At 41.8% G+C, this 13,011-nt stretch overlaps 1 protein-coding gene across 1 annotated transcript in view; it reads left to right on the top strand.

Annotated features, from left to right (window-relative positions):
* LOC145338602 (protein FAM3C-like) overlaps nucleotides 1-11,349 on the top strand; it is a 36,096-nt gene extending 24,747 nt beyond the window's left edge. The window contains exons 6-8 of the mRNA XM_080182979.1: nucleotides 2,168-2,252; nucleotides 5,904-6,030; nucleotides 9,156-11,349. Coding sequence (XP_080039105.1) covers nucleotides 2,168-2,252; nucleotides 5,904-6,030; nucleotides 9,156-9,245 — 302 coding nt within the window. The 3' untranslated portion in view covers nucleotides 9,246-11,349. The remainder of the gene's footprint in view (nucleotides 1-2,167; nucleotides 2,253-5,903; nucleotides 6,031-9,155) is intronic.
* Nucleotides 11,350-13,011: the final 1,662 nt, after the last annotated feature.

The raw sequence follows: 13,011 nt of genomic DNA, 5'->3' as shown, positions 1-13,011 counted from the left end.
GCTCTGGTGCTTGATAACATACCTACATTATACTAGTGATCACAACTCAAAACTATTTAATTGGCTGCAAAGTAATTTGGGACATTGCGAAATGTGATGTATAAATGTAGGTGTTGTCTTTCTTTCATTACACCCACATGTGGTAGGCAGAGTGACTGTAGCAGTGATAGATTTGGAGGCCCCGAGCTGAGTCTCTAAGGGAAATTAACCATCAAGCAATCAACTGATGTTAGGAAAGTAGCCACAAAGAAATGACTGTATTCCCAAAACAATTCAACTCTTGTAGCTTAGCTCCACTGAACTGCCTGAACCTTGTCTCTCAGCGCCCTTCCAACATCCCCGCAACTCCCCTTCAACCTTGCACCCAACCCCCCTCAAAAACTCCCTCAGTCTCCCCCCACTCCACCCCCCCTCCCCTTCACCCACCACTTCCCCACTTCCTGTGAGGCCCTCCACACCTTCCTCATGTCCCCAGCCAACCTCCCAACACCAATCTCCCCCAGCCTTCCCCACAGCATCTAACTGATTGTAAAACTGCAGGGATTTTACTTTTCTGAACTAGAACATTCTCCTGACAGTTGCTCCGCTACTGTTGACCTTTTGGGCTGGTTTAGTTTTCTGACAGAAGTTTTCTTTTAAAATTGGACCCACACTGCTGCTTCCAGCCTTCAAACTACTCTGTGAATTGGACACTCTCAGTGCAGATCTAAAAAGATCTGAACTCCCCACTTCCTGAGTTGGGGAGGAAGTGTTGGTGCTGGCGTTTGGCACCACCTTCAGGCCCCTGCCCTGGCCTTTGGTAATACCTCAAAATAGCCTGAAAATCTCCATGCAAGGACTGCACAGGAATTTCCCTAGGAAGTTCAAACTCCTGATCAGCAATTACTCTGAACTGGGAACCATCCAATACTCTCCCTTTAATCAAAGACTTCAGATGGTGCCAACTGTCTTACCAGAATAGTTTCCCAGGAAAAATTGGAAGAATTAAGAACATATGAACTAGGAGCAGGAGTGGGTAATTCAGCCCCCCGAGTCTGCCCTGCCATTTAATACAATCATGGCTGACCTCATCTCGGCCTCAACTCTACTTTCCTGACCATTCTCCATAGCCTTTCAAACCTTTACCAATTAAAATGTGTCCAGCTCTTCCTTAAATTTATTCAATGTCCTGGCATCCATCATGCTCTGGGATAGAGAATTTCACAGACTCGCAATACCGCTTTTATCTCCTAGATAACTATAGTATTCATCTCTTAACAACCCTATCACCTCATCCCATCTCCCAGTGGACCTCCACAACTACCGCCCCCCCCAACTACCAATTACAATCCAGACTTCTTGTTTGCTCCCCATACCCACACTCCCTTAACCACCCCCAGTCCCTCCCTCCCCCAAAAACCCCGCATGACCAACAACCCAACCTTCCCCCACTGATTGCCTGTATGCCACCACTGACCAAACAGCCCTCCTCCACAATGACCACCGTCCCACCATCGCCCACCCAAATCTACCCACTTAAACACTTACCTCCTAGGCAGCACTGTGGAACAGTGGTTAGCACTGCTGTTCACAGCATCAAGGACTTAGTTCGATTCCCGGCTTGGGTCACTGTGTGTGTGGAGTCTGCACGTTCTCCCTGTGTCTGCATGTGTTTCCTCTGGGTGCTCCGGTTTCCTCCCACAGTCTGAAAGATGTGCCAGTTATGTGAATTGGCCGTGCTAAATTTTCCCTCAGTGCATCCGAACAGGTGCTGGAGTGTGGCGACTAGGGCATTTTCACAGAAACTTCATTGCAGTGTTAACATAAGCCTACTTGTGACACTAATAAATAAACTTTAAACTTCACCTGCCTTCTCAAACTTTTAAACTCACCTGCTTTTAAAAAAAAGGGTGTGCGGCTCCAATGCTTTCAAATGTCCTTGACTAAAGGCCATGGGAAGCCTCTGCGCTGCACCTTTCCCTCCTGCCTATGTTGGAAGATCAGGCAAGGAATGTGCAGTGTTTGAGTAAGCTGGGAAGAAAGGAGAGTCGTGGCAATCCAATTGTGATTGCCACTTCTCGAAAATTGTGGCCCATTATCTGTAAATTGTAAATCAAGGAACAGATCCACAGACCATATGAAAAATAGATCAATAAAAGTAAGAGAATTCTAATTTCCTTTCTTCCAGATATTAAGCCACTGGTGGAATTCTTACAGCAGATCAAACCTGGCACTATAATTTTACTTGCTTCTTTCGATGATCCAGCAACAAAGTAAGTAAATGTGGAACTGGTTTGTGGGTTAATGTTGAACCAAGTAAGGTGTGAACCGGTTCCCCTCTATTCAGCCGCCTGGGCTGATTACAACAAAGGTTTTATATTTCTCTTTTTTTTAAGAGGATATGCCTTTTCCAAATCCAAAAATATTTAACTATTTATGTGGTAAACAACAAAAAGCCAATCAAGCAAGTTTTTCTTGAGTTAACAAAAAAGCAACTTTTATTAATAACTAAACCTGAGGGAAAAATAAGAACAACAGAGTGTCACACACATACATGTGCACACATATATGCATCAGAAGGGAAGTTAGAGTCCAATGAAAGAGTTAAAAGAATATACAGTTTGCTTGTCCTTGAAGAGTAGGTTTTTAAATGTTGCAGTCTGTTTAGGTTCGCTGGTTTCAAGGATGCGGTTAGATGTAGAAAACTCTGCAATTACTGTGAAGTCTCAGTTTGCTGGTTGGTTTCTGATAGTTGATTCTCAAACTGGTTGACACCCACTTTTTCCAAAAGGGAGAGAGATGCCAATTTTTCAGCCTGTTTTCTCTGTTCAGAACTGACACACTTGCCGGTATTTTATGATGTTGCTCAGGCGAAGCTCATAAAATCCCACCTGGGAGCATTAGAGAATTCCATTCTGCAAACAGTGCCTGCCCCGATTCTGGGCCAGGTGTGGTGGTAAAATTCCAGTTACTACCTGTGTCACCTGCAATCCTTCTCTTTCACCCATTGTATATTTCCAAGAGGTCTGTTGTGCGACTGTCTGTAGTAGCCATTTTTCAGTATCCTTTGCATTTTAATGTCTCTCACTCAATGATAAGTTTTGTTGGGTCAGAAGGTTTGTTTTCTTCACCTTCACCTTAGAATGTGGCCTTGCATTTTAAATCACTTCATTCTTTCTCAGTTCAAATTACAAAATTTGAATTCTAAAGCCACATCGGAACTTTCCAGATGCTAGTCAAGTGACAATACCCAATGTCAGGTGTCTTGTGGCAGCCAATTTTATTCCATCTCCTTTCTTGTCTTTAAAAAGTGCTTTTTAAACAGTTGGGGTATATGTTTGATCAACCAGTGAAATTACAGATTTATCACGCACACAAGTCACATCATTGTGATATTATAATAACAAGCCTCTTAAGTTGTGTAAATTTATACACGTATACATTGTGTGATCAGTTCCAACTTGTTTTATTGTGGAATCATCACGTGTGGAAATTTGGGATACATAACACAAACTCGTCCATGGTACTCTTTAATTAATAAATCTAGTGGAAGCCATTTATAACAGTGCAACAAAGTCACTCCAGTGTACAAACTCTTTCTTCCTACTTCTTTACCTACAGGGAATGCTTTTATAATAAAATATAGCGAATCCATCCAACACTGCTGCATCTCCGTCTGTCTGTGTCTTTTCCAATGCTCGAAAGGAGCTTACCAGCTGGGAACAGTTGGCTACTAATTTGAATTAAACACATGCTACAGCACATTTAAAGCACTGTTGAACCAGCACGCATGCTTAATCTTCATCAGCTGGCTATCAGACCGGCTGGTAACTCGCTTCAAAATATTGGCACACAAGCCTATAGGTGAGGTAAGGCAGCAGCTTTGGATGATAAGTGTTAGAAGCGTTGAAGTAATAAAAAGCCTGATTATGGTGAAAATCATTGTTAACTTATTAATAATGTCTTTGTCTGCTCCCCCAATTTGCTATCAATAGATTACACCACGTTCTATCACTTTAACACCAGTGTCAGAACAGAACATTTGCTAAGCAATTGGAAACTTCAAAGTGCTGATGAGACCCTCCCCTAAAAGTCATACTGTTTACCTACTCTGCAGATCTGGGGCACAAATTTCCATACCCACCCTGTAACACTAAGCACCAACTGTTTAAGTGGAATGAGAGAAAATCATTAAACCTGAAGGCGCAATTCTAGTTGCTTTTATTTTGGCACTATTTTAATTTGGACGCCAGTGAATCATCTATATGCCAACTTTTCAAGCTTGTCTTAGATTGCCTTACCCCAAAATGTGGTTTATAAAGACAGTTTTTTATAATTGATTTACACATCTGCCACTAAGATATGGGAGCCAAATTTAAAAGGGTAAATGACGTCTAGATGCCAGCAACCAGCAATCAAATTAAATAATGCAAATATATACGTAACTTAGACGTCACTCGAAAGCAAGTTGACAATATTTGCATTTGAATCATTGAAACAAAATAACAGTTTCTAGGTGAGTTCTATGTTTACATATTTGCAAATAGTTTTTATGAGCATGTGGATAAGCCACATGTCACAATGTCAGTCCTGGATGAGAAAAACTCCTCCGGCTAATTGATGAAAAGTTAAATTCTGTATCAGTGGTACCACGCGCTCTATTAACTTATCATTCACTCCATTCCCAATCTTGGTTCCTGTGGCAGCTTCAATCAGACTGTCAGTAATCTTGTTACACTATTTGAATCTGAATTGATGTTTCAATCCTGTAACTTCTCTATCACAAGAATGGATTCTCCCACCTCTGTCTTCAAATTACTTCATTTGTTGCTGAATTTTTTACTTAAGTCATTGCCGACTCAGATTCAACAATTCCAGTGCTGTTTTGACTCGTCTCCCGTACTCCATCCTCAAAAGTAAGCTAACCCCAAGCATCTCTCACAATTCACCCCTGTCCTTGCTAATCAACAATGCCTTCAGTGCCCCAACATTTCAAATATGAAAGGCCTCCTTTATTCATGTCCTCAATCATCCATATCATAGGATCCCTACTGTACAGAAGGAGGCCATTCGGCCCATCGAGTCTGCACCAACTCTCTGAAACAGTATCCCTGTAACTCCACGTACTCATCCCACTGAACCCCCTAACCTACACTTCTTTGGACACTAATAGGCAATAGCATGGTCAATCCCCCTAATCTGCACATCTTTGAACATCTGTAACTTCTTTCTAACCTCCCTGCCAAACTTTGTTTCTTTGATAAAAGCAAATTACTGCAGATGCTGTGTTTTAAAGCAAAAATGGAAAATACTGGAAAATTTCAGCAGGTTTGACAACAGCTGTGGAGCCAGGATAGGACCAATATTTCGAGTCTGGATAACATTTTATCAGAGCTATTTTTCTTGTTTCTTTGACTCCAGTTTCCTGTGCCCCCGCTCTGCTTCACCCTTGATTATTATGCCTTCAGCAGCTGTCTGGTTCCCGCTGACTACATTTCCCTCACCCCCTCCACCGTCTTCTCCATTTTAACACCACGCTTTTGTTTATCACCATTAACATCGTTTGTTTTGGTATTTTTCTTGCGCCTCTAGGAAGTGACTTGAGTTGTTTTCAGCAGGGTTTTTTATTGTTGCAGGGTGGAAATGTTGACTATCACATCGTCATCTCACACCATACCAAATATATCAACTGCCCAAATTCAATTCAATAATCCCCATTCAGCCAGGAACAACATTTCACCTCCCCCTGTCTCAGTGGCGGTAAAGCTCAAATCCATAAATCAAAGAATACAGTGATAATTCGAAGTGTTATCCAGACTCTTCTAATTTGTAACCATCCTCTTTTATAGTCTTTGTGGCCTAACCTGTTCTTTTTAAATGTGATTTAATTAAAGATTATTAGTGTAATCTCTTCGCTTTTTTAGGATGACTGATGAAGCAAGAACACTTTTTAGTGACCTAGGGAGCTCTTTAATTCATTCTGTGGGTTTTCGGGACAACTGGGTTTTTGTTGGTGCCAAACCCATCAAGGAGAAGAGTCCATTTGAACAGGTAGGAACGGAATACCATTCCAACCCAAATTAATTAACCCGATCCGATAGCCGAGTGATGATGGTTAGTGCAGAACTGATTTTTATACAGGTGGATTGAATGCTGTTAGCTTATTAACAAATGGCCTGGAGAAGGTACTGGGGAAAAGGATTGTTCTTCTCTATTTCCCGAAACATTTTACACTGTCTTTTGCTTCCTCCAGAGAATTGTTATCTTCTGGACTCTTCACTGCTGTTATTTTGCCCTTTTTTTGCACTTGAGAACTGTTTTGCATTATTGCTTCAGAATCAGATTTTGGGTTACAGTAGAGTCCAAGGGCCCAATTTTACCCTCACGTTGCCCTTGTTTTCAGGCACGAAAACTTGGTAACATTGGACGTGAGGCGAGTAGACCCCCCCATCCATGCTGATTCCTCCTTTATCAAGGCCCAAAAATGGACATGATTGGGACTATGCTCGAAATGGGCGCAATGACCATCTAAATGTATTTGCATGCAGTTGGAGGCACCAATCGGAGCTGCAGGATTTCTGGCATGTTAAGCCCTGCCCGCAGGCTTGTGCAGCGCAATTCGGAATTGTTGATTTTTTTCAGGCAGAGTGTGTATGGCGTCACTGACAACCGGTCTAAAAGTCAGATCTGAAACACTCCTAGTTTCAAGTACACTCAGCACTTAGAATCAAAATGGTAAAATAGGGCCCCATAGTTCCAGTAAACATAATGTGCATAACCAGTTTACAGACATCTTGGTGAATGTCCTTATGTTTTGATGAACATACAAACATACAAATTAAGGGCACAAGTAGGCCACTTGGCTCCTTGAGCCTACTCCATCATTCAATAAGATCATGGCTGATCTGAATGTAATCTCCTGTCCAGCCCCTTTCACTCTATTGTTTATTGAGAATCTATCTAACTCTACCTTAAAAATATCCAAAAATTGCTGCCACAGTCCTTTGATGAAGAGAGTTCCAAAGATTCACTATCCTCTCGGAGAAAACAATTCTCCTCATCTCTCATAAGTTGGCAATCCCTTATTTTTAAATAGTGACCCCTAGTTCTAGAGTCTGTCACAAGTGGAAACATCCTCTCCACCTCCATCCGGTTAATGTCCCTCAAACTCTTAAAGGTTTCAAACAAGTTGCCTCTTATATTTCTAAATTCCAGTGAATACAAGCTTAGCCCATCAAGCCTTTCTTCATAAGACAGCCCACCAGTTCCAGATATTAATCGAGTAAACCTTCTCTGAACTGCTTTGAGTGCATTTACGTTTTTTCTTAAATAAGGAGACCAGTACTGTGCACAATACTCCAGATGTGATCTCACCAGTGTCCTCTACAACTGAAAATAACCTCCCTACTTTTATGTTCAATTTCCAATGCAACAAACAATAACATTCTATTAGCTTTCCTAATTACTTGCTGTACCTGTATACCAGCCTTTTGTGATTCATACACTAATACACCCAAATCCTTCTGAATCTCAGAGCCCTGCAATGTCTCACTATTTAAATAATGTGCTTTTTTATTCTTCCTTCCAAATTGGATCAGTTTCACCTTAGTCAACATTATGGTTCATACTTTATAATTATATCTGCAGATTAACAATCTATTATTTTTCATGCATGAGATTCCCCTCTGACATCCTTAAGGTTAGGGCAGGGGATGAAGACCAATGTCCAGTCTACTCATTGCTACTCTCAAGTGTGAATCCATTGCAACTTCTTTAGATGCCAGTGCTGACCAGATGCTAAGCTTTCTCTGCCTGTCTGTTCAACAGAGAACAAAGCAGGAGAACTTCACCGATGACAATGAAAAAGGATGTATTAATTGAGAGGGAGTAGGTTAGCTCATTTGGTTGGATGGCTGATTTGTGATGCACAGCAACGTCAACAGCACCGGTTCAGTTCCCGTACTCGCTGGGGTTTTCATGAAAACCCCACCTTCTCAATTTTTCCCTGACCTGAGGCATGGTGACCCTCAAGTTAAATCGCCACCAGTCAACTCTCCTCAAAGGGGAGAGCAGCCTCTGCTCACCTGGAACTATGGTGATCTTACCATTACTAATATGAACTCAGTTAGAGTTCACCAGTTAGAGTTATCCAGTTGGAGACTGGATACACAACATCAGATTCATTGTGGGATTGGGGCATGTTATAATGTGTCTCTTTAAAAGTGTAGAAATGCTTGAATACCTGTTGTTTGTACATTTTGGGAATGTCCATAAATCAAAGAAAAGGGGCATGATTTCACCAGCCGTTCACACCACACTCCCATTGCAATGAGGTCGGAGAATTTTGCGGCCAGCCAAATCTCCATTCACTTCAGCAGGATGGGAAAATCATGAGCAGTGATAAGATTGTAGCTAAGCTGTTCAGCCCCAAATAAAGAAAAGTACGTGACCAGTGTCATTGAGAATGGTCTGCATTTAGTCAGAGACGGGACTTATCGTCCAAGATGTGCTACTGGAAGTCCCAATACAATGGTTCCATGGAAATTACACAGGAAGTTTGACTTAATGGACAATTCCCCTGGTCCCAGGACCCTCTGGAAAAGTCTGCACCTCTGAGTTGGGGGTTGGAGACTTTGGATGGTTCCTATTTATTTACACAGAGATGTTAGATTATAACCTTGTCCAGCACCTGGATAACCAATCAACTGACCTCCAAATCTGAACAACCCTCCCAGCCCGCCTCCCCTAACTAGCCCCAACCCCCCCCCTCACCCCTCCCCTCAACCTAACCTGACCTCACCCACTCACTTAATTTACCTACCCTACTCCCTCAGCCACCCCCTTACTTACCTCTCCATAGCTTTTCAAGGAAGCTTTGGGCCATTCGTACTCCAGAAGAACAGAATATGACGACTTGTAGCATAAAAGAAAAGGGAGCATAGTTTCTGCATGATTCTGTCCCACTGAGGCTGCCCGAACTGAATCCGTTTGGAAGGAATCTCCATCAGAAGACTGCCCTGAAATGATGGAGGAGGCCAGGTGTGTTTTTCAGAGTCAGAAATAGAGGTTCAGAAACTGAACAGAAGACCCATGGTCATAGGCATAGAACCATAGGTAGAAAGGTAGAAAACAGTATGTAGACAGTATTGTCATTAAAAACACATTTTTGTTAACAGATCTTGAAGAATGAGAAAAATAAGAACAAATACGGAAATTGGCCTGAAGCAGTGGAAATGGAGGGTTGTGTACCAAGGAAGCCAGATTAGTTACTTCTTGATAGAATGATATATTATTTATCTCTTTGGAGACACAACATTGGCACACCATTCCCAGCGCCACTCAACGATTATTTTTAAAAAGGTTATTTTTTACTCTCTTCACACGTGTTTTATTTTCGCTGCATAAAATTTAATTCTCTGTTTGCATCAATGGGCCATTGAAATGCATTTTACATGTAAAAATGTCTTTTTTTAAGCAAAATTCTGTACTACTTTATCATTTTATACTTTAGATTTGAATAAAAGGATGTACAGGATGGTTGGATGGCAGAGTTTTGAGTGGGTGTGTGAAGATTACAATTTAAACACTGTTATTGACTAAAACTTGGTTAATTTATTAGTGTCAATTGGGAGGCCTGGTCAGTTTCATGGGCAGAGCCAGCTATGGGCAAAATTATGCTTGAACCAATGTTAAAGTGTGCAAAAACTCAATTTTGCATTGATTCAGCCAATTTCTCCCAAATTGCAGCGATAAAACTGGTGAAATTATAATGGGGTACTTGATGTATAAATTATATTTCCTGCAGTTGCTATTACTGTAAATTCAAGTGTGCATATAAATTCCATTACAATTTTGTTTATTCAACACAAGGCGTTCTGTTATTGCACTGTTCCATTCTTTGTTCCAAATACCCTTAATTATACCATCAACTCATCATAACATGATCTTAGATAGGGAGGATTAGAAGCATTTTCCCTCCATCAGGAAGTCAGAAGTGAGGATGCTTGCACAAGTTTTCAAATCTTGAGCGTAAAGCAATTCATGCCTGCATGCAACACGGCTTGGGCATTTGGCCTTAGGCTGGTGTGTGGCAGAAATATTACTTGTCATTGAAGTGTCGAGTAATAACCATCGCCAACAAAAGAGAAGCTGACCACCTTTCCTTCATATTTAATGACATTACCACCGCTGACTCCCTCAGCGTCAACATGCTGGGCTGTCAACATTGACTAGAAACTTAACTGGACCAGCACATAAATGTTGTAGCTACTAGAGCAGGCCAGAGGCTGGGTGTTTTGTTCTGTGTAATTCATGTACTGACTCCTCAAAACCTTTCTACCATCTACAAGGCACAAATTAGGACCATGATGAAATACTGCCCACTTGCCTGAATAACTGAAACCTAACAACATTCAAGAAGTTCAAGGCCGTTCAGGATTAAGCTGCCCACTTGAGCAGCATCCCATCTAGTACATTAAACGTTCAGTCCCTCCACCAGTGGCACAGTGTGGCTGCAGGGTGTCCCACCCACATGGTGCACTGCAGCACTTTTTCACAGCTCTTTTAACAGCATCGTCCAAACACATGGACTCCACCACCTCAAAGAACAAGGGCAGCAGGTGCACAGGATCAACAAGACCTGCAGTTCCCCTCCAAATCACAGCATTCTGACTTAGAAACACATCACCATTCCTTCATTATTGCTGGGTCAAAATCCAATAAGTACACACAGACTGGCATGCTTCAAAAAGATAGCTCACCACCACCTTTTCAAAGGCAATCAGGGGTGAGCGAAAAATGCTAACCATGTCAATTAAGCCCAAATCCCACAAACAAATTAGAGATAAAGAGAGGAAGAAATATTGTAAATGTTGTAAAATATTGTAAAACCAAGTTTGGCAATTGGAGGATAATTACAGACATGTTTGGACTATTACTTGGCAGCTTTTTATGATTCTGCACCTGGTATCTGCAAGTTAACTCGATTGCCTATTAGCCCAGATTGATGGGAGAGATTTCTCCTCTCTCTGTCAGATCTCTGATGACTGTAAGTTCCATATGTGCAGTGAGTTTGGGAAATTTGATTCCTGTTCCCAGTGGAATTGAACCCATGGCATTAAGCTGTCCAATGTTTGATATTGATTGTCAGTCTCATTCGGAGAGGGGGCAAGAGCAGCTGCTTCTGGGTAATGAAAGTATTACATTGACGCACTGAAGATCATTCTGTAGCATTCAAGGCTGAGACAAGTTGTTGATGCAGGCTAGAGACAGCTTTACTCAGCAGCTGCCCAGACAACTGGGGAACATTTGATATTGATAACAGAGATCCAAAAGTGAAAATATTCAATTTGCTGCACTAACAACCTTCATTAGGGAAAGAAAATTACAAAGTTTATGAAAATGTCTAATTTCTTGATACATATATCTGATGGATCTAAGTTTTAGGTTGGGACTAAGGTAAGTAATAAGGTAAATGAAAAAATGAGGATTTGCTAAACATCCCTAAGATAATATCTATTCAAAGGATAGGATAGTCCCTGTAAATTTAGAGGCCAAAGATGGTGGTGTAAAGATGCTAAATAATGGGTAACTCCTTCCTGAGTTTCTTGGCAGAGATGAAGGATGGGATTTTCCAACCGCGCTTGCCCCAACGTTAGAAAATCCTGCCCAAAGTCAACAGACCTTTGCATGGTCCATGTCCCACCCGCATCGATTCTCATGGCGAGGAGGACAGGAAAGTTCCACCCGCGATGTCTATGTTAAATAGATCTAAGCAAGATGATGAAGTATGAAACAAGACACATGTTTTCCTTGTTTGGAGGATTATTCACAGGGTGCAGCATCACCGATCGTCAGAAGGTGAGGTGAGACTGATCGCCCTTGACGTCAAGGTAGTGTTTGATCAACTGTGGCGCCAGGGAGGCCTTGCAAAACTGCAGCCGATGAGAATCGGGAGGAAACTCTCTGCTGGTTGGAGTTATGCCTAACACAAAGAGAGATGTGCTAGGCACGACTCCAGGATATCACCGCAGGAGTTTCTCCAGGTCAAGCTCTAGGCCCAAATCACAAGGTATGACGTGGGGATGTTTGCTAATGATTGTGTTTATTATGTTCAGCACCATTCATGAATCCTCAGATACTGAAGCAGTCCATGTCCATATGTAGCAAGATTTGGACAATATCCAGACTTCGTCTGACAACTGGCAAGTAACATTCATACCACACAAATGCTACTCAATGACTATTTTCAACAAGAGAGAATCTAACCAATCAGCCCTTTCATCAGTGAATTCCTCTCTTACACACCCTGCTAAAGGCATTGACCAGTAACTGAAATGGATTAACCATGTAAACACTGTTTACAGTGCCAAAGAGTCAGAGGCCAGGAACCCTGCAGAGAGAACTCACCTACTGACCCCTCAACGCCAATCCACCATCTACAAAGCACACTGGATAAAAGCAAATTTTCCAGCATTTTCTCTTTGGGGATCGACAAAGCACAAACTGCTAAACAAAACATAGATCTTTTTCTTGCGAGTATGTTTATTCACAGGATGCATCATCATAGATCTCTGACTCCGCACGGCTCACCCATATCCTAGCTGACAAGATCAATAAATTACTCAAAATCAAAAATGAGAGGGACTGACAACCCTTAGTGGGCTCTTTTACAAAATAAAACCTTCAAAGGAAACTTACAAACCAAATTAAAATGTCATTCCTGAGGCTGAAGATCACCACAATACCCACAATGCCCACTGCCCACGAAATGTCTGAAGCCAAACTTGTCATCAACAGGTCCAGACAGAGGGCAACCAAGGGGATCATTCATTCCGACTGTCTGCCCCATACCATAGCTATGTTCAAATCCAGGTGTACCTGGAGAGGCACCACGCGCTTCCTCACCAAGGCGTAGTTAGGTAGTTGTTGAGGGGCAGATAGTTGTGTCAAACGGACCCCCTTTTGGTTGTAACCTATTAAGCTAACTGACCCTCTTTACACTATTTTAGGTTGAAACAATTAAACTAAATT

This window comes from Carcharhinus amblyrhynchos, chromosome 3, assembly GCF_965287045.1.
Source record: "Carcharhinus amblyrhynchos chromosome 3, sCarAmb.v2.hapA, whole genome shotgun sequence".
Lineage (NCBI taxonomy): Eukaryota > Metazoa > Chordata > Chondrichthyes > Carcharhiniformes > Carcharhinidae > Carcharhinus > Carcharhinus amblyrhynchos.
Note: the sequence above shows the minus strand (reverse complement) of the source record. Positions and strands in the feature narration are given on the sequence as shown.